Source organism: Asterias rubens, chromosome 1 (assembly GCF_902459465.1).
Source record: "Asterias rubens chromosome 1, eAstRub1.3, whole genome shotgun sequence".
In the NCBI taxonomy this organism is placed as follows: Eukaryota; Metazoa; Echinodermata; class Asteroidea; order Forcipulatida; family Asteriidae; genus Asterias; species Asterias rubens.
Genome location: NC_047062.1, coordinates 7,635,940 through 7,657,555, shown reverse-complemented (window position 1 = coordinate 7,657,555; position 21,616 = coordinate 7,635,940). Strand labels below are relative to the sequence as shown.

The 21,616-nt window shown below is 38.5% G+C and overlaps 2 protein-coding genes across 8 annotated transcripts in view; one reads left to right on the top strand and one right to left on the bottom strand.

Moving 5' to 3' along the window:
* Nucleotides 1-1,150: 1,150 nt before the first annotated feature.
* Nucleotides 1,151-12,747, bottom strand: LOC117292400 (probable gamma-butyrobetaine dioxygenase). Of its 6 annotated transcripts, none has more exons than XM_033774439.1 (15): nucleotides 12,588-12,747; nucleotides 9,792-9,984; nucleotides 9,206-9,306; nucleotides 8,505-8,632; nucleotides 7,828-7,964; nucleotides 7,187-7,242; nucleotides 6,786-6,861; nucleotides 6,325-6,369; nucleotides 5,576-5,700; nucleotides 4,747-4,887; nucleotides 3,978-4,038; nucleotides 3,480-3,533; nucleotides 3,036-3,104; nucleotides 2,379-2,483; nucleotides 1,151-2,035 (listed from the first exon to the last, which is right to left on the bottom strand). In XM_033774439.1, exons 2-15 carry the CDS (start codon nucleotides 9,951-9,953, stop codon nucleotides 1,928-1,930), a joined length of 1,368 nt encoding a protein of 455 aa, XP_033630330.1. In that variant the 5' UTR covers nucleotides 9,954-9,984; nucleotides 12,588-12,747; the 3' UTR covers nucleotides 1,151-1,927. The 6 variants fall into 6 exon arrangements, with proteins under 6 accessions (XP_033630330.1, XP_033630323.1, XP_033630337.1 ...); XM_033774432.1 differs by having other exon boundaries at nucleotides 9,792-9,970; XM_033774446.1 differs by having other exon boundaries at nucleotides 9,792-9,967.
* Nucleotides 12,748-12,786: 39 nt separating this feature from the next.
* LOC117292386 (leucine-rich PPR motif-containing protein, mitochondrial-like) overlaps nucleotides 12,787-21,616 on the top strand; it is a 32,176-nt gene continuing 23,346 nt past the window's right edge. For both annotated transcript variants that reach the window (XR_004519291.1, XM_033774417.1), the window contains exons 1-10: nucleotides 12,787-12,959; nucleotides 15,063-15,250; nucleotides 16,020-16,142; nucleotides 16,743-16,864; nucleotides 17,922-18,067; nucleotides 18,343-18,381; nucleotides 19,083-19,170; nucleotides 19,803-19,907; nucleotides 20,864-20,903; nucleotides 21,360-21,520. Coding sequence is in view for 1 of the 2 variants with exons in the window: in XM_033774417.1 (XP_033630308.1) it covers nucleotides 12,814-12,959; nucleotides 15,063-15,250; nucleotides 16,020-16,142; nucleotides 16,743-16,864; nucleotides 17,922-18,067; nucleotides 18,343-18,381; nucleotides 19,083-19,170; nucleotides 19,803-19,907; nucleotides 20,864-20,903; nucleotides 21,360-21,520 (1,158 nt within the window). In the remaining variant the exon portion in view is untranslated. The remainder of the gene's footprint in view (nucleotides 12,960-15,062; nucleotides 15,251-16,019; nucleotides 16,143-16,742; nucleotides 16,865-17,921; nucleotides 18,068-18,342; nucleotides 18,382-19,082; nucleotides 19,171-19,802; nucleotides 19,908-20,863; nucleotides 20,904-21,359; nucleotides 21,521-21,616) is intronic.

Sequence of the window (21,616 nt, the reverse complement as noted above, 5' to 3'; positions counted from 1 at the left end):
AGTAATGGGTAGCTGTTGATAGTATAAAACACCGTGGGAAATGGCTCCCTCTGAAGTAACATAGTTAACGAGAAACAAGTAATTTTCAACGAATTTGATTTCGTGACCTCAGATTTAGAATTTGAGGTCTCGAAATCAAGCATCTGAAAGCACACAACTTAGTGTGACAAGGGTGATTTTTTCTTTCATTATTATCTCGCAACTACGACCACCGATTGAGCACAAATTTTCACAGGTTTGTTATTGTGCCATAACTAGCGATTTAATTTGATAGGGGTTGACAGCAAGAACCATATAAGCACCCCCACTGTGGGTAAATCAACAGGCCTTGAGATCTTTCCATGAGAGGGCAAGGCCATTTCTATTTTGTAAAAGGCACTTTCATTGGAAAATCTTATGGAAATATTTTTATAGGGGCACCAAAGGCCATGACCAGGACAAAAGAGGTCACAGCCTACTGTGTAATTCCAGACCTAAAATAATTGCAAAATGGAAGCACAGAACATTATGTTACATAACTTTTTGAACAAATTACTCTTTCCAATCACATGATCAATATTAAAACTATATCTCCAATATTTAAATAATAAACTGTCTATAGTTTGACACATTTATCAAGAAAGATACAAATAAAAGACGCCTGTGAAATGCCTACTTGTTATACATGTAGCTGTATTTTCAATAAGAACGTCTACTTGGTCTAAACTGCATCTCTAGCCGCATGAGTAGTAATCAACGGTGACACTTCGAAATGAAACAATTTCACAGGATGCTTACTCCAATTACCATCTTTAATAAGCTGTTGAATATATTATACAATTTGTTTTCAGAGTCATTACCAAAATATTATTCAACCTTGACGCCCCCCCTCCCCCACCCCCTCCTCAGGAGGCTTTATCTACTAATTAAAATTAACAAGTGTTAATCCATAGAGTTATATATAAGAACTAGAGAGCGCACGAGTGATGCTTCGTGCACAAACGCCACGGGACCGCAAGATGACAAGTGCGTCATTCTGCACGCGCGTTGAATATGAAATACACGTTTGAGGTTTTTTTTTATTGAACGCTCACGCGATGCTGTTTGTTCAACTTACAAAATGGCCGCACAAACACACGCTGTGAGATAGCTGGTTTGTCAACTTAGAAAATGGTCGCCTGCTCGCATACCGGGGCGCGTATATAGGCCAGTGCGCGCTCTAGTTCTTATATATAACTCTATGTGTTAATCACACTGCATTGTGAACATCTTATAAAAATACACACAAGAAAACGCCTTGCTTTGTCGGTAGAAAATTAGATAGATAGATAGATAGACAACTATTTAGTGTTTACAAAATACATAAATTTAGCTTTGATCTATGAGTATTTAATAGTTTTTATAGTCTACACACTAAGATGTAACCATGAAAAACAGCTGAAAAACAGCTGAAAACAGCTGAAGTACTGTGCAAATAAGCAACATTGTATACCGCGTTTACATAAATTGTGACACCCTGTAGTGTGACAAACATGTAACAAAATAGAAACTTTATCATTAGGTATTTTTTATATAGCAGAAGTACTTTATAATTTGTTTTGTTTTTTATTAATTTTGGTCCTGAAGCCAAGGGTTCTCAGAAAAGTGAACTTATAATTACTACACAAGCCAAGATTCCCATACATAGAAGACAAGATGTGCGAGGAAAACCCCATACAAATGTTCCAGGAAATACCCATGGACATGATGGATGCAGTCAGGTAGGGACGAAAACTAAGCCCAATCCCGCAGTGCCCTTGGCTGGGTTCGAACCAGGATCCTAGAGGTGAAAGGTGGGGAAAGATAATACCACTAAGCCTATCCAACCGCCCTGTAAATGTCCTGAGAATGATTACTTGTCGCGTTATAAATTATACTTTCAAGACAAGTTTCAGCTCTGCCATGGCGTTTATGACCAGTCTCCATTGTTCACTCGTTTAGCCATGGTGCCAGATCCCTTCTTCATGTGCACCACTTGGACACGACTTTTGAAGTCATCGATATTAACATAACATCCCTGTTGCCAAACAAATACATATATATACAAAATTATTTGTAAACAACCATATCATTGTCCCTGTCTTGTCATTTACAAGAAACCATTGATGAAAAGATGTCTTGCTATGTGACCTCATACTTGTAGTTATCAGAGTGGTTTTTGTCGCATTTTCTATGAAGATGCAGCAAAATTTTGTCTGAAAAATCACGTAAAGAACTACACAGGTTTAAGTTTATAACTGCCAATTTATACTTCCGAAACAGAAGTCCACACAGATGCGTCTGAAAATTTGAATCTTAAAATAAATTTGTCCACACAATATTTTCAATCAGGGTAGTGCACGACTGTTTGAATGACTCACCATGAGATGTCTCTTCCCTCCATTCAACATAAATGCATGGCGTGCATGGAGTATGCGAATGTTGTTAAAAACGATACAGTCACCAGGCTGGAGTCTTTTAGAGATCTGTTAAAAACATGAGAATTGTTATATAATTTGGGAGGCTAGTCATCCTTGCTCGCAGCTAAGAGCTGAATTGAGAAGAACGAGGCTACAACGTGTCCGAGAAGCAGGCATGCAAGGGCGCCTTAGGCAGCCAGCCACATCAACCCATTATGACCACGGAGCACAGTCAGAGATCGAAAGTGTTAGATTTTTCCCGACTGAGGAAAGCCGGATGGTCTGGAAAACCCTCGTGGCACAGCAGAAAACCAATGCACAACTCAACTCACATATGGCCCTGGCCGGGTATCGAACCAGGGTCATCTTGATGAGAGGAGAGCGCTTTATGCACAAGCCAACCATGCCCCCTTAGGGGTTTCCCATGTGTACCATTAATAAAGCCAATTTGTATTAGGCATGGACGGCATTGTATTTCACAAACTCGTACTCGAGTACGCCATTACTCGTGTTTGTACTCGCCTAGCAAAGTCCTCAGACTCAAAGTCAATATTGGACACTTGACTAAAAAATAATCTGTACTAGTAAGAAAATGTATCCATTCAATGTAGCCATTACCTTCTGTTTAGAGTTGTATATTAACTCGGCAAGTTTTCTGTAAGCTTTGTAGTACGGCTCCACATCTTTCTGCAGGAAAAGAAAAACAAAATAAAAAATTACAACAAAAAGTGTCAGATAACTACTGTTAAATTTTAAAAATAACGTATCAGGCAGAAAGTTGCTAACTCTAAGCATGGAGGGTTCTTCCTCCATGCTCTAAGGTACACTTTTAATCTCAGATTTAAAAGCAAAAGTAAAATTTCAACTGTTGACCATAAACTCAATTTTGTATTACTCCCTTTACCATGCAAAGCTTTGAATTGTGCTGACTTTGAGCTTAACAAATTCTACTGAATTTGTAATGTATTTATTTTAAGTTTAGCTAACGACCTGAATTTGTAATGAAAAAATAAAGACACTGTAAATCTAACAGATAGTTGAAATTTGTTGAGTTCTACTAACCTCTGGGACTCTGAGAGGCCCTTCAAATGGCGGAGACCAAATTAATGAGTTTATCTGGGGACAGACAAAGACAAAATACTTCATTAGAGTAACCCAGTTTATTTATGTATGTTATGCCACTTTAACAAAAAGACTAACAGATATTATAACAAAACAATTGGAATGCAAAGCACCAGATGAAAATTACATGCACAGTGATGTGTGGGTTTACTTATTCCCTATTCACTTATTGTAACAAACTTTGCCTTCTTGTGTAACAGTGATGTGGGTTTACTTATTCCCTATTCACTTGTAGGTACAAACCTTGTCTTCTAGTGTAACAGAGATATGTGCATTTACTTATTCCCTTTTCACTTATTGTCACAAGCCTTGCCCTCTGGAGTACCGTGTAAGTGATATGTAGGTTTACTTATTCCTTATACACTTATTGTCACAAACCTTGTCTTCTGGATTAACAGTGATATGTGGGTTATTCCTTATTCACTTTTTGTCACCTACCTTGCCTTCTGGAGTAACAGTGATATGTGGTTTTCGGTAGATGTAAGCTGCAGGGACCTCCCTGTATCAGGACAGAACACAAATTGAAATTGAAAATGACAAATTGAAATTGAAAATGACAAATGACCCAAACAAGGACATTCAAACCACTGACTTGAACATTACACATCATGTATTGGCTCAGTGGTTTCATTCCCTGTCTTTCACCTCTGTGGGCTGTGGTTCAAATCCCTCCTGAGACCGGAGCCTTGCATGTGGATCGGGTTCTCAGTTCCTACCTGATTGCTTGGGTTTTCCGTAATTGGGGTTTCCTCCCACATCTAGAATTGAACATTTCTTTTTCATCTTATTTCACATTTCTGAATTCTTATATGATTATCCTGGATGCGCGCCTAAATTAGGGCAAAATAGCTCAGTCGATTGAGCGCCAAAACAATCCAGATGGTCACAGGGTCAAATTTCCCACTGATGATTTTTTTTTTATCAACCCAAGATCAATATGGAGATATAGATAGAGAGTAGCCATGCCTGAGCTCAGAGGCTCACCAGGTGGTGTTTATGGGTGCAGAAACATAGTAGGAAGAGAGGAGGTAGGCAAGCCACGCCCACGAGGGGGTCCTGAAAACCGATACTCTAGTAGTGGAGACTGTTGAAGTAGCTTGCCACCTTTTGTATGGCGAACTGGATGGGATGGGGCAGTCAAATTGGATTCTGGCTGTGGCCGAGATGATGATTATAAGTATGCAAAGTAGATGAATGGATTTCTTACCTGTCAAAATGAATCTTCTGAAATGTAGCTGGGACCCTGAGGAGTGTCTCAAACAATTCGGGATAGTTCTGCTGCATCTCTTGAGCTACGAGGATCGAGTCAAGAAAAACACTCTCTCCACCCTCCACTTGCTCATCAAATCTAAAACAGCATTTAAAATTGGGTCAGATTAGGACTTTGGAAATATCTCAAGTTGAATTATTTCTGTCTGTGAGGCACTGGTGGCTGACTCTACCACATAAGAGAGAGGGCTCCAATGTTCTTCAAAGTCTATGGCTTTCTCAAATATTAAAAGTTTTTAGCATAAGAAATGCTTTTAAATAACGAAATGGGTTACTTTGTGTAAAAATAAAACACAAATGTATGCCCAAGCTTTGGTGTAGGACGTAGCAAATACTTTTGACGAGCAGCAGAAAGCGCACAACCTAATGTGACACAGTCACTCACTAGAACCATACATGATAACCCAAAGTAACCCAACGTTTCAGTCTACAGTTTTGTTACATTTCTAGAAAACTTGAATGAGTTGCATTTTTCTAGAAAACACGCTTTGACTGCTCTATTTTTTATTCTTTTTAATTTAATTATTTATCCAACAGCACAATTAGCACAAATAACAGGATGAATAGAAACAGAAAGAAAAGTTCAGTTCTGGATGTGAGAGGAAAACCCACGCAATCAAATAGGGACTAAAAACCCAATCCACATGCAAGACTCTGGTTTGATGTGGGAATCAACTCGGTCACCAGAGGTAACAGGCAGACAAAAGAAGCCACTGATGAGCCAACCTCTTTTAGGTAGAGTTTGAACACATCTATTCTTTACTAACCTTAAGCAATGAAGTAGTTGCAATCCTGGTGGAGACTGGAAGTAAACCAGATCCATATGTAGCTCCAAAGCATCAGGAGTGTATGCAAGGTTGATTGCATTCTCTGTACTCTCTACACTGAAAGACTAGATAATAGTTTAAAGGGTGGCTGCAGTGTTTTTTTTATTCATTTAAACGATTAAACATGACTTTTTAAACCTGAAATATTTTTTTATTTTTCAAGAGATTTAACATTTGCATAAACGTGACGTCATGTCAGTAACCCGAGCCATCAGGCCCCCTGGATGTGTGCATATAGAGACGTGTGCACTGTGTGGCCTGGTACCTAGGCGCGTGTAGTTAGGGACCAGACTCTTTTTGCCGACGATATGTTTGAATTCCCAACATGACGTCGATGGTGGGGGCGGTAACAATCCACAAAAGGGTCATTACGCAAGTCAGATATGTCGGGAATAAACAAAACACATTTTATTGATGTTCCATACATATATCAGAAATAAATGACAGCAAAATTAACAGTTTTATTTTAATTCACTGCAGCATCCCTTTAACATGATTTTTATTTGGTTTTACCCCTTGGTGGAGAGAAGCATGTAGTTATAGATGTCTTGCTCAGGGACACAAGTGTCATGACCGGGTTTCGAACCCACACTCTTCTGAACAGAATCACCAGAGCTTGATATTGGTACTTTTATCCGCTCGGCCACATGATGAAAAGTCATCTTTGGCTGGAGCAGAAAATGTCTTACCTTGCCGTAAAATGTTTCTTGCACATGGGAAACAATCTCTGCAACCTACCAGAGAAAAGAAATAGTTTGTTTGTTTTTGTTTATTTTAACATCTGAAACTAAAAGTTGGCGCATCCACAGCTGTAATCCCGATCAGAACACTTGGGTTGTGTTAAACAAAACATATCCTTCGCAGTCCCCTGCTCAATGTTGTTAACCCAAGTTGGGGCGGAGACCACGTACAGCGAGACAACATAGAATGGGCCATGGGGGGAGGGGGGCATGGTCCCAACGAGATAGGGCCAGGACTATCTTCAATTTTTGAGCATGAATTTTTATTTTTAAATAATACTTTAAAAAAAAAGGCTTTAAAAGTGTGCACTTACAATGAACATTCATTTCTTGCAGAGTAGGGTGAAGGAAAACAAGTTTGTTGCAGGGGGTCCAACGAGATATGGCCAGAACTATAGGCTGTATCTTACCTTGTTTACTTTATCAGGTTCTTGGGGAACTCCCTTGACTAGAACTAGTCCAACTTCATTCAGATCTGTGAGGAAGCTACCATCAAAAAACCCCACAATGCAGCGTTTTGTTAACAACTTTTTTCGAACTTGATGCGTGACAGTATTCCAACTTTCAAATGTATTGTCTATTTTCGCAAACTTTAAAACTGTAAAGTCAATTTAAAAATTTTATAGAGGGGCTTTAAGGTTAAATTCAGTTTTGTGACTCACTTCCTTATAGATAGAGTCCATATTATGGAAGGGGGGGGGAAATAATTCAAGTCTCTAACCTAATGTTGAAACGTTAAATTTTACATTTCTCACGCGGTCAAAAAAACAGCGAATTGCAGGAAAAAAACTTCTTTAAAATAATGACATACCTGTTGTCATTGTCTTTAGCGGAGAGTAAATCTTCATAATGATGTTCTCTTAAATCCTGGCAAGAAAGACACAAAACAGTCATTTAAATCTGGAGTGATGTGGTTTAAGATATGATTTTTAGTTTGTTTGTATGGGGTTTTATTGTTTTCCTTCATGAAATCATTGTTAGTCATTGGTACAGAATTAGGACTACACAAAGAAATGCTTAAAAAAAAATGGAAAACAAAAACCAACAAAGACGCAGGCCTGGAATTTCATCTATGGGGAACTTTTAAAGGGACACCAAGGTCGCAGGCCAAGACAAGGGCAACATGGAGCATGAGCAGACCTGATCATAAAATTCAGCTCAAACAAACAGAGATTGAAGAATCACAAGAGTTATAAGGTTTCATGTCACTGGGTAGTGGGTTTGAATCCCATCTATGGCACTTTAGCGTTGAGCAAGATGTTCCAATATAATTGCTTCTCTTTACCCAGGTGTTTGTAAATGCCAAATTTTTAAGAAGTGTAACCCCATTGCTTCAAAGTCAGCCTGCCATGATGGTTGCCGATTTTGCATGGACTTGAAACTTCACCCCAAATCCTTTGCGCACCAATAATGCGCATTGGGAAATGCATAAGCGGTATTTCGAATACCTACCTGACACACTGATACCTCCAGTTTCTTGGACTCCTTTTGCAATGACTTATCAGAGTAACAGTTGTCTTTAAGATATTGTAGAGGTATCGTCGTCACATGGTCCTCTTCATTCCAATCAATGTTTAGAGCTCCATTCTCTGGTGCAATGGAAAGCAAAATATCTGAGTAATACGAGGTACATGTAGTCTATAAACCAGCCAATTTACCAGTGCAACCTTGAGGGACTATTTTCAATGTCTATTTTAATGCCAAAAACATAAGAGTAATGTGTTGACAAACACAAATGCCCCGCTGAGATTAATGTCATTCTTGAGTAATTGATTGGACAACGTTTCTCTTGTTTTAGCCATATTGACCTTAACATTTCCAAAACAAAAGGCTTTTGGGGATCCCAAGACCAGTCCACAAAGGAATTCTTGTGGAACTTTACCCAAACTTTGAGCCCTGCACACAGTGAGCACACATCTTTATGAAACTGTATTCTCTAGGTCCAACTTTACGAAGATAAAGAGCAAAGACTGATCTTAACTGTGTATCAATCATAATTGCTAAGCAAAGTGTGACGTCACAGTACAAATCTCTATCATAATATTAACCACCCATCTGAAGTTCAACCTTAGTACTTCGTGAAATCAAATCTTTAAAATGAAACTTACAATAATTATTTAAAAAGTCACCTGATTTGATGCTGGCTGATTTGACTGTTAGAGACTCGGGCAACGAAAAACTTGGCAAAAGAAGCTGTCCGTTGTCGTGCCGACACAACCGACAATGACAATTTTTACGCAGCCATAAGCTGTAAAAGCTGCACCGAAAACAAATGTGTGATGGTATTGAATATATTAAATGGTCATGGCGTGTTATGGCTGAGCGGATAAAAAGGAGCACAGGACTCAAGCTCTGGTGTTTTCGATCAGTTGAGTGTAGGTTCGAGTCCAAGACCCTGTGTTCTTAAGCAAGACACTTAACCATTACTGCTGAAGCCTTCGGATGGGACATTAAGTTAGCCATAGGTCCTGTGTGTTGAGTAATACACATAAAAGAATCCGGTACACACTTTTTTTTAAAGTGCAGGGGTTCGCCTCGTTGTTCCTGGTATGAATGGCTGCATATTAGGCCACAACACCCACTAAACTACATTACTAGTACATGTATACTGTAAAGAAAAAAGATCTCATACTTAGCTACACATGCATACATAGCTCCACAAAATACTGTATGTTGGAGCGCCATGAGCGTCACGGAGTTACAGATTTGATCAGAAACCAGCCACCACTACTCACAAAAAAAGATTTTACATGGTGCGAACCGTACTTACTTATAAACAACACTCTTACAATGTAATAGGACATAAAAAGTACATAAACTATCAAATTACCGACTGGCAGTTTCGTCATTCCAAGTTATCTCCAGATGTATCCCTCGAGGGATTATATCAGAGACGCCTTGAGACTTCATCTGTGTGATGACATCACTCACCTGTCAAATATTCATGAACAAAACTCTTTTAGAAGTAGACATAGGACAGGAAAGAACCAAATCTCCTATTTGGACACTGTTGGTAATTACTCAAAATAGTTATTAGCATAAAACCTTACTTGGTAGTGAGTCATGGGGAGCTGTTGTAGTATACAAAATTCTGAGAAACGGCTCCCTCTGAGGTAACATAGTTTTTGAGAAAGAAGTAATTTTCCACAAATTTGATTTAAAGACCTTGGAGATTTGGAGGTCTCGAAATCAAGCATCTGAAAGCACGCAACTTTGTGCGACAAGGGTGTATTTTAATTCATTATTATCTCGCATCTTTGACGATCGATTGAGCTCAAATTTTCACAGGTTTGTTATTTTATGCATATATGTTGAGATACACAAAGGTGTCCAGTGTCCTTAATCAAAGAAAACAAATCTGAAACTGAAGACCAGATTAATTGATTTATAAAACATTAAAAAAGAATTGTACCTACCGGTCCTGTGGAATGCCATTTTACAGCAAAGGGCCTGGCGATGGGACAGTTTCCATTCCAGTTGAGATGCAAAGATTTACTCTGAAACAGTTTTGCCGAAGGTCTGAAAAGCAGAGCCCCACATCTCAGTACACAATGATATGAACCTAGACCTCTGGACATTTTGCAGCCAACCACTTCTGTAGGAAGAATACTATTTGAATGCATACTTAAGTTCAGGAGGTACTTACAGAAAGAGTACAGTGCTTAAAGGCAGTGGACACTATTGGTAATTACTCAAAATAATTATTAGCACAAAACTTTCTTGGTAACGAGTAATGGGGATAGGATGATAGTATAAAACATTGTGAGAAACGGCTCCCTCTGAAGTGACGTAGTTTTCGAGAAAGAAGTAATTTTCCAAGAATTTGATTTCGAGACCTCAGATTTACAATTGGAGGTCTCGAAATCAACCATCTAAACGCACACAACTTCGTATGACAAGGGTGTTTTTTCTTGCATTATTATCTCGCAACTTCGACGACCAATTTAGCTCAAATTTTCACAGGTTTGTTATTTTATGCAAATGTTGAGATACACCAAGTGAGAGGACTGGTCTTTGACAATTACCAATAGTGTCCAGGGTCTTTAATAAAGCTTGGTTTGATGGTCTAGTGGTAAGACATCTGATCTTTTAATGCAAAACTTGTGGGTTCAAATCCAAGCGAGTGATTTGCTTGGGCTTAATAAGAATCTAGGTGTAAACTTTTTTTCTTCTTTTTTCCCCATTTTTTTTTCATCCAACAGCGCAAGCACCATTTACAGGATGGAATTAATATCAAACATTATAAAAACATTTAAATGTAACAATAAATTAAGGAAGTAAACGAAACATAAAATAAACACATGACAAGAGGGGGAAAACCCTAAAAGAACAGACAGAAAACATGCAAGACCCAAAAATGGACAATTGTTGGACTAATCCCTAAGGAGGCAAGATGAGTGAGGGGATGGCTGTAGCTCTTGTTTGACTTGGACTTTGAAGGCAGAGATGGATTGGTGGAAAATGTCGATGGAGGGGTTGGTTTGGGTGATTGAATTAAACAGGGAGGTGAGACGGTGTATGAAGACCTTTGAAGTGGCATTGACCCTGTTTTTAGGGAAAATGAACAGACATGGGGGACGGAGGTTAGGACAGGGGACTTAACGGGGGAAAAGAGAGCAAAAGGAAAGTCAAGTCTAGAGTTTGCCTACAACTTTTGAGTGAGGCTAGAGAAGTATGTGGTGAAATATCTACGTTGTTGCCAAAGAAACGGATGAATTTGTTTTGAGTACGCTCAATACGCGTCTCCTGCGTGGCAGATAGTGAGTTAAAAGAAACAAAGGCAAATTCAAGACCAGGTCTAACAAGAGAGCAGTAAAGGATATGCTTTGTTTTCTGATCTAGGTTTCTGCAGTGACGCCAAAAGATACCAAGTATACGGTTTGCCTTTGCAACAATGTAGTCTACATGAGAGACAAAGGTTAATTTTATTTACAGTCAACAAAAACACCCAAGTCTTTGTGATGTGTAACCCTTTCTAAATTGGCAGACGAAAGATTGTAATTTGGCAAAATAGGTTGCTTCTTAAGAGCACTTTACATTTAGGTGGGTTAAGGGTTAAATTCCATGTAGGTGACCAATCATAGAGCCTGTCCAGATCATCCTGCAACAGCTGCGCATCTCCAGGTATGCAAACAATGTGAAACAGCTTCAAATCATTCGCAAATAATGCGTAAAATGTTGGGAATGTCGTTAACAAACAAGTTGAAAACGATGGACCGAGAACTGAACCCTGGGGTACACCCAAGGTGACAGGTTTCCAGTTGGAGATTGCACTATGTAAAACAACCCTCTGCTGTCTATCAGCCAAATGACTGTGAATCCAAGAAAAAGGTTTCCCTGGATGCCAAACTTACTGATTTTGTGCATTAACAAAGCATGACTCACTGTATCAAAGGCCTTTGAAAAGTCTGTGTAAATGACGTCACACTGAACCTTTTCTTCCAGACCCTTGTATGCAACGGACAGCAGTGAAGCAAGATTTGTTTCGCATGACCTTCCAGGTACAAAACCGTGTTGATTATCACACAAAACAGAGAAAATGTGATCCAGAATGTTTTCTGCAACAATCTTTTCAAAACTTTGGACAAAGAAGGGAGGATCAGGAGTGAAAAAGGACGAAAATGTTGAACTGAAGTTTGAGAACCCCCCTTGTGAAGCAGATTTCCAGATCGAAGGAAAAATGCCAACATTCAGGGATTTCTGAAAAATACTAGTGACAGGACTACTAACATGACTAAGTGGAGCGGCACAGTGCTTAAGAACTTTATTATTGCTAACATTGTCACAACTAGAACTTTTATGGGATGGGTTCTTTTGAGAAGCTGTTCCACACGATTCCTGCTCACCACAAAAGACAATAACGCACCAACTGGATATGCAGGAAGATCTGGAAAGGCGTCAATGTTGTCATCACTACTAAAAACAGGAGCGTTGCATGCAACATCAGAGTCCAACCTGGGCTAGGTGTAAAGGGTATTTAAACCAAATAATATTCTTTAACCCCGTCGAGAGGAGGGTTACGTTATCGCAACTACTAGGAAAGCACAACAAACCCTTTCATTGGATTGGACCACTATTGACATATTGGACCCCCCCCCCCCCCAAGCCACTGCCATAATAATTGCAACCCCCCCAACAAGCCAAGTGGGGCTATTTATTATTTAGCAGCCCAAAAAGTTTTGCCAAAAATGGGCAACATCATACATACTCACCGCCTACTCACATACACTAAACACTCAGCTCACATCCACTCCGCCTAAGGCAAGGGGAACTCTATTTAATTTCCTTCTTCCATAAACTGGAGCTATCTTATCAGAAAACTAAATTCTTTCGACGAAATGCCCGTCCCCTATTTATTTACTCTCATCTTCCTTTTTGCAGTTGTAAAGTGCGCCCTCCTTTGATCAAGAGTTGACCAATTAAATAACCAGATCCAAGATGGCAGCCTTGTTGCGGTCACCACGAGTCTTTCGTGTCGTTCCGGGACTGTTACGAGCAATTCAAGCTCAATCTAATGGATACGGATCCACAGCAAACCGTCTTACATTGTGCACAGTCAATTCTCCTATCTTGGAGAATATAAGGTGAGTTTTGTGCATAAATATTCATGTTTTCCCCTTAGTCGTCAGTTACTTGTTTGCAGTTGCACTCCCGACACCCCGGTGCACAAACAACACTGACGAACTGCACGTGTGTGCATGTTCGGCGGGGTCGCACTTAAATACCGACAACTCACGACCCCTCACGACAACTCACGACAACAATTTTTAAATGCACTTTAACAGAACATTTGAACATAAGTCAACCGTAAAATGTATGCACAAGAGTCATATGCACCCAAATCATTTTCAAACTTTTGAAAAAATTGTATTTTTAATTGTAAAAAAGGTGTTTTTTTACCCGAATCTAGTAACGAACGGTAATATCCGCCATGTTGTCTTTCGACGCACTTGGACGATTCTATTATACCACAGGGGTGATACAATATGCAAGATGATTTCATGGAGTTTAAAACTATACTATATTTAAGTTTCCCTTTTAAACTTCAAATTCCAGAGTGGCGGCTTAGTTACTAACCAGAAAGAAAAAATCAGCAGCTAAAACCAAAACGAAAAAATAAAACTCAGCCCTCAGAAATGACCTTGCCCTCTGCGGTGTAATAGAATTGTCCAAGTACGTCGAAAGACAACATGGCGAATATTTCCGTTCGTTACTAAATTTGGGGTAAAAAACACCTTTTTTACAGTTAAAAATACAATTTTTTCAACAGTTTGAAAGTGGTTTAGTTGCATGTGACTCTTGTGCACATATTTACCGGTTGAATTTCGTTCAAATATTCTGTTAAAGTGCATTTAAAAATTGTTGTCGTGAGGGGTCGTGAGTTGTCGGTATTTAGTGCGACCGGCCCGGCGTGTTTCACCGGTTGTACCTGATTAACTCTTCAAAATGAAAAGTGTAAAGATTTTTCTTCCCTCCATCCTCCTGACGTTTACTTTTACTTTTTTATTTTCACGAGGCGTGCTGAAAAATTGTCCTTTTCTTTTTTTCTTTTTTTATAATTTTTTTTTTATTCAAATTAATTTATTATGTTTTATTTAATTAAAATTTTTCTGGGGCTGAATGGTTGGAACGGTTTTGTGTGGGTGAGGATGTCTTTTTTTGGCAGGGGTTGCCCTTAACTTTTTTTTTAACTGGCCAGCGAGACCAGGGCCCAATTTCATAGCGCTGCTTAGTGGCCGATTTTGTGCTTACTTTGCAATTTCTATTTCAAACTATTTTTTAAAGACAGTGGACACTATTGGTAATTGTCAAAGACTAGTCTTCACAGTTCGTGTATCTCAACAAATTAATACAATAACAAACCTGTGAAAATTTGAGCTCAATCGGTCGTTCAATTTGCGAGATAATAAAACACCCTTGTCACACAAAGTTGTGTGCTTTCTGATGCTTGATTTCGAATTCTAAATTTGTGGAAAGTTACTTCTTTCTCGAAAACTACGTCACTTCAGAGGGAGCTGTTTCTCACAATGTTTTATACCATCAACCTCTCCCCATTACTCGTAATCAAGAAAGGTTTTATGATGATAATGATTTTGAGTAATTACCAATAGTGTCCACTGCCTTTAAACTAATACTTAGTATACTGAACATTGTATACTTCTAGAAACTATAAAGTATAATATTGGCTGTTGAATTTCCATATAGCGCGTAACAACATTTTTCATTGGTAGATTTTGCCCTACTGCCAGAGTGGTGTGTAAAAGTATTCAACATCACGGAAGAAAACGTTAGTCGTCGGCGGTGATTTCTTATTAATTTAGCTTCGTTTTTCTTGCGGGAAAATTGATTAAATATGAATGGTTTTAAATAAGCAATTGACGTTTTTGTACCAAGCATAAATGTTGCAAAATATGCATCGCAAATTGGATCGCAAAATTTGCGTGGCACTTTTTAAAATTGCATAGCAAATCATCCAAATTGCATCGCAAATTGCGATGCGATACAGGCGAAATCGTTCCCTGCTCCTGTCGACGGCAGGAGGGTTTTGTTATCGCACAGAGCTATCTGAACAAGGACAATTTACCTAGAGTTCCAAATCTCTTATTGAGCCAATCTATTTACGCCGGAAATCTGCAAGTTTTCACAAGAACACTTGTCATCTTCTATTTGTTTGTTTCTATTTGCAGGGCACTCTCCATCTCATCTGTGGTAAACCAAACTTCTCAGGTAAATCAAGAGACTGAAATAAGTAAGACGGTCAGAGCAGACAATGAATTCCGCACAGTGCTACGCCGTTTGGATGATATGGTACGCAGGACTGGCCGCATCACTAAGAACCAGCTCTTACTGGTCTTTGATGAAGTCTGCAATATGGGTGAGGGACATCACAATATTTTAATCTGTATCCTCATTTAACCTCAATACACCTGGGCCCAATTTCATAGATCTGCTAAGCACAACAATTTTCTTAGCATGAAATTTCTTCTTTGATAAAAACAGGATTACCAGTCAAATTTATATTCGTTGCATATTCCTGGTTACTGGTATTCAGCTGTTGTTTGCTTATCCTGAGTGTTACATGGAAATTTGGTTGGTAATCCTGTTTTTATCATATGAAGAAATTTCACGCTTAGCAAATTTGTGTGCTTAGAAGCACAAAATTTTGCTTAAGCGAAAAAATCCTTGCTAAGTAACAACAGATTACCAGCCAAGACTCCATCAACTGTTATGCTAAGTAAACAACAGCTAAATACCAGTCACAAGCAATGTGTATTGCATGAAATTTTGGCCAGTAACATGTGTAAAATAAGCGAGCTATTTTCGTGCTTAAGCAATTTTTTTGCTTAAGCAGCTCTATGAAATTGGGCCCTGGTGTTAATGCAAACCTCGTATGTGTATCCCAAATCTATCCTAAATGATTATCAATTTGGGTTTGAACCGAGACAGATTTAAAGGAGCCGGACTTGAACCGCGACCAAAGTTTTTCCAAAACCTTTAATCATGACTTTTGTAGGATCCCTATTCACTTCTTCAAGTGGCCGAATGTTTGTAACCTTTCAAATCATCCAAGCCTTCTGAAATATGATTTTTGTGAAGGGTTCTAGGAATTTACTATTCATGTAATTTTCTCTTTAAAAACACAGGCACAGCGACCCCGAACCAAGCTTTGTTACTGATAAGAAGTTGTGGTTCCTTACTACCTGAGGTCAAATCTGAAGAAAGAACAGCCCTGGCTCATACATTCTGGGATAAACTTGGGAGTATTGGTAAGAATTCTTTTTGGATAAGTCTAGAGATCAAGATATTTAGTTGACAATGAATTGAATCTTCTCAACTTAGGTACTTTTTTATCTTATTTAAAAAAATTCAGGAGCTACAGGACTTGAGTCACTCTGTTGCCCTAGTCTTGGCCTTGGTGTCCCTTAAAAAGTGGAAGTGCCCTTTGCAAAATAAAAATGGTCTTGCCCTCTCAAAGGTGAAATTCCAGACCTGAAGCAGCTAACACTGTTCATGGGTACTCCTGTTTTCCCTTCAATTGGTAGTCATTGCAACATCTATTGCCTGGTGCAAAACCTGTCTCAGTATTTACTGTTTCTTCAACTGCAAAACCTGGAAAAACAATACAATACAATACACTTGAACACAGTGAAGAACTGTGGGGAACATATTTTTTTATTACATATTTGAACTTTTTAAAGCATCCAATTTGACTTGTATTTAAAGATTGAAATAACTGACTTATTTGTTTTCTATTGCTTACTTTTGTCTTGTTTTTTTGTCTCCTTGTAATTGCTCCTTTGTAAATGTGCTGTGTTTTTTTTTTGTCAAATAAATAATAATAATCTTTTCGATTTTGTGATTAACAGGAGCAACGTATGATGTGAGTCACTATAATGCACTCCTCAATGTGTACCTTCAGAATGAACATAAATTCTCACCGACAGACTTCCTGGCCAATATGGAGTCAAAGTCCATTGAACCAAATAGGGTATGTAGAGCATTTACTGTTAACACAACTGTCATTTTAAAAGTAGCCTTTCGTATCCTATTTTTCAGCTCTGATCTGCACTAGTTTTGTTATTTAAATAACCACCCACAAACTTGTTTTTTTTTGTGTTTATTATTATTTATTTTTAGTAATAAACCAAGGATGCCTCATAAGTGAACTTATTGACTGTAGTTTGCCAGCCTGAGGAAACCTGAAAACAAAGGTGTTTGCTGTTTGAATCAAGTGATTTAGGGTTCTTTTACTACGTGCACTACCAATCCTAGCACAAAAGATGAACAGGTTAAAGGCAGTGGACACTTTTGGTAATAGTCAAAGACTAGCCTTCACAGTTGGTGTATCTCAACATATGCATAAAATAACAAACCTGTGAAAATTTGAGCTCAATCAGTCATCGAACTTGCGAGATAATAATGAAAGGAAAAAAACACCCTTGTCACACGAAATTGTGTGCGTTTAGTTGGTTGATTTCGAGACCTCAAGTTCTAAATCTAAGGTCTCGAAATCAAATTCATGGAAAATAACTTCTTTCTCGAAAACTATGGCACTTCAGAGGGAGCCGTTTCTCACGATGTTTTATACCATCAACCTCTCCCCATTACTTGTTACCAAGTAAGGTTTTATGCTAATAATTATTTTGAGTAATTACCAATAGTGTCCACTGCCTTTAATGTCCCATTCAAAGGACAAATTAATATTGGTAAAGTATCAAAGTTCCACGATCAGCATTTGGAACCCACACTCTGCTGATCAGAAACACCAGAGCTCGAGTCCAATGCTTAAAAACACAGGGAATGACATTGAATGGTCAGAAAGTAGGAGGATTAACTTTGTACTTTGTAGATCCATGCATTCACCACGTTGGTTTGCATAGTGTACGTATCATTCAAAACCACAGTGAATGATATTTAAAAATGGTCATAAAGTAAGAGGGTTGACTGTGTACTGTGCATTCGCTACATGTTTTTCTTCCAGTTGATGATATTGGTTGGTCAGAGAGTAGGAAGGTTAATATTAAGTATTTTGTTTGTTTGTGAAGGTGACTTATCAGAGATTAATCAGTGCATACTGCCTCCTCGGAGACATCCAAGGAGCTACAAAGATTCTTGAGTTTATGAAAATCAAGGAACTACCAGTGACTGAAGGCGTGTTCAATTCACTCATCACTGGACATGCAAGAGCTGGGTAAGCCATTAATACCACATCTGTAGCATACATAGACTAACCCTTATCCTCCCAATTTTTGTACTTCTATCCCCTTTGGCCGAATTGAAGGATTTATAAGGATTGAGGGCTATAGGCCCAAATAACAATTGCTTATCACTGGGTCCAGTTAAGCTGGACCCAGTTTCATGGCCATGCTTTAGAGTAATCAAAGTGCTTACAGGATTTTAAATATATTTCCTTCTTATAATGAAAAATGTAACATAAATTTTTCCTTTTTCTTCTTGTGTGCTCAGGGACATGGATAATGCACGCAATATACTTGCTGTTATGAGGTACTGTATACTAAGATTTCAACCGTAATCTAGCCCCTTGATTGTTAATCAAAGAACCTAACAACATTATTCAGCGTCACTGTGATACCTTAGTGTAACAAATCATTTGGGGAGTGGTATTGAATCCACAAAAGGGACAATAGGTCCATGATTACTACCACAAAGGAAAACAATGGGGTCTACGCTTGGCAGGGACCATTACACAAATGTTGTCTGCTTGTTATAACAGAGGACTCTAATAAAAGGGATGCCGTGTTCTGACAGAATGAGGATGTCCTTGCTTTGATTTTGTGTACAAAACCAATGGGGATGTCGCTCAAAAGACCTTGTGCGATCCAAATCACCCACCCCCCAAAGAATAGAGAACATATAGAGATCATTCAATAGGAGACTTTCCAACGCTAGGCGGCAGCAGACATACCGGGTAAATTTCCATTGTTTACGTAGTTCTGAACATGCGCATAATTCTGAGAACAATGGATTTACCCGGTAAGTCTGCTGCCCTCTATCGTCCCAGAAAGTCTCCCATTGCTGTTTTAACAAGTTTGTGTGTAGAGAGGCTGTTAGATATGTCAGAGTCTTTTTTTTCAGCTTGACAGTAAACTGTTAAATTAGATAAACAAAAATGTGTTATTGGTTCGTTAATGGCTTCGGTTTTTCATTGATGATTTAAATAACATTTTATTTTTGTTGTTGTGTAGGAATGTTGGACTTGAGCCTAGCCAAGAAACGTACAGCACTCTCATGTGTGCCTTGGCTGAGAAGGGAGATATTCAGGCCATTGAAGAGGTAAAGGAATGCTAGTATTTGACAGCTCAAAATGGGCAAAACCTTTTGTTTTCCCAAGTTTTAGTTTTATTAGACTTTATGCTGGCATAAAAATATAAATATACAAATCGGTACATAAAGAAACAAAGAAGCAAAATAGCTAAGAAATACCAAGCCAGTGAGTGGTGAGGAAGAGCAGATGACCAGTACCTCTACAAAGGCGTTGTGCCACAAATCAACTGACAGTTATTTTGGTTGCCACACTTTAGGAGTCAGTGTTGCTATGTAAGTGTACACTGCTCCCTCAAATTTTGGTTTAAAATCTACCAGACCTCAGGGCTGTTTCTCTGTTTTGTCACAAACTGCTGTGGTCTTCATGAAATGGCAGTACATCAAACATTTTTGTATTTATGTTTGTATGGCTCAAAATTTTGACTGTACCGGAAATATTTTTATAAGACCAGAATTGAAATGCGCAAAAACAAATTGTAATGAGGAAAACAAATACTGGTACAAAGACCAAGTTTGTAACATTCGAATCGCACTAGGAGAATGTTGATCTCATGTGAGCTATGGGTGAGTACTCTTCATTTGATCAGTTATGGTCTGTAAAAGAAAACGTTTCAACTCTTTCAAAAATATTTTTCTATCAGCTTATTGTAGAAGCGGAAGCGCAAGTAGGTGAAATGCCTGACCGATACTACCTGAACTCCCTGTACAGTCTGGCCACGAGTGGACATGAAGAACATTTCCCCAAGGTTTGTAGTTAAGAATAGTTAGTTTGGTGATCCACCAATAGAGGATGTGACCTGTGACATCACATGTTTACAAAAGAGCCACAGGGCCTGGACTTTCTGCAGGCATGATTTGTACATGGCGCAATGGAAGAAAACATAAAATCTTATATTTTATGGAGATTGCACTGTCTATTTCTAATCAACTTTTGATATGATGAGAGGGGGCACATCTCAAAACTTGTCCAGCTTTTACTTTCATAACTCTTGGTTTTATGTGGAAATTATGACACAAAATGTCAACTTTCCGAAAGGACCAGTGTAGTATCTTGCCTGCCAGAATACTCAAAGAATGTACAAGGTCACACTTATTGTAAACAAGGTTCACATGGTCTATAGATAGAGCCCTTCTGAAAATAGGGGACAAAATTGACCTTATGTCAAAATTGTGTACAATTCCAGTGTTTGCAATCCTTCCAATGTAGTTTTTGTCAAAATATTTTTAAAAAAATGTTTTAATGACGCAGCATTTGAAATGTATGGCCTGTACATTGTTTGTTCAGAGAATTTTCAGTTTAGTCCTGATTTTGAATATATTTTCATCAAAACAGCATCGAATTTGACCCTTTGACTTCTGCATAAAATCCTCTTTGGAACGTACGGACCCATTTTTTCCTGCTTGTCCTATGACGTCAATTTCAAATTTTCGCTCTGAAAGAGTATAACTTGAATTGACATTTTAAACCATTTCAGCATGAAATTTAGAGACTTGAAAATTTTTCTCCAATTTCATGGGGACTCTTATCTAAAAATGAGTGCATTGCAAAACTCATTTTGATCTTGGAGCTACTCTTCAATGTAAAACAATTAACCAGTTAAACGGTCCCAACCCAATTTTAAAATTGACGATCATTGCATTGGCTCCTATGCTTTGATATTGCCGACTAACTTTTTTTTTACGTATCTTTATTTTATCAAAGCTGTTGGAGAGAGTGCGACTAGGTGCAGGCTTTGTTCCTGGTGAGTAAAATAATCCTACAGTTCATTGGGTTTTCCAAGAGATTCCTTATTTCACAATGCTGCAAGAGTGGCCTTTGGAGGACAGACATGCTTTACGAGCCGAGCCATTGCACAAGATGCTTATGAAGAGAACTGGAGAATCCATCAGCTGCGCTCAAGTGCAATGTAGACAGGGTCGTTCATGCAGTTTGAATGGATTTCATAAAATTTCTTTTTCATAATTAGCTTGTGGTCAACAGAATTTAGTGATCAAGAGTAGTCTCCTAAGTAAGTGTTAGGCAGAAAGAAACAATCTTTTTATAAATCTAATTTTTTGTGGATTTTTATTTATCTGTTCAAATTTGTGAAATTGAAATTGAACGACCTTGTAGCTACGAGCCATCAAATTGGCCCCCTCGTGTAGACGTCTTATATTGATAAACACTTTTTATCCATCTGCATCTGTCCCCTTTACAGAAGCCATCAATCTTTGCATTACTCTGATCTCGAGAGGAAACATAGACGCGGCTTTCTCTATCATCAGAGTCTTCAAGTCTCGTAAGATGGACACTTCCACAGGAGACGATCATCAAAATCATGGAAACTTCTTCATTGATCCGCTGGTTCAACTCGGAACGGTAACTTGTTTGTCAATTCTTGTCTAGCTGTGCCTGTATCAAACAACTATGGCTTTGGCTATGGCTGTTGGCTGCAATGACAATGTTGAAGATTGC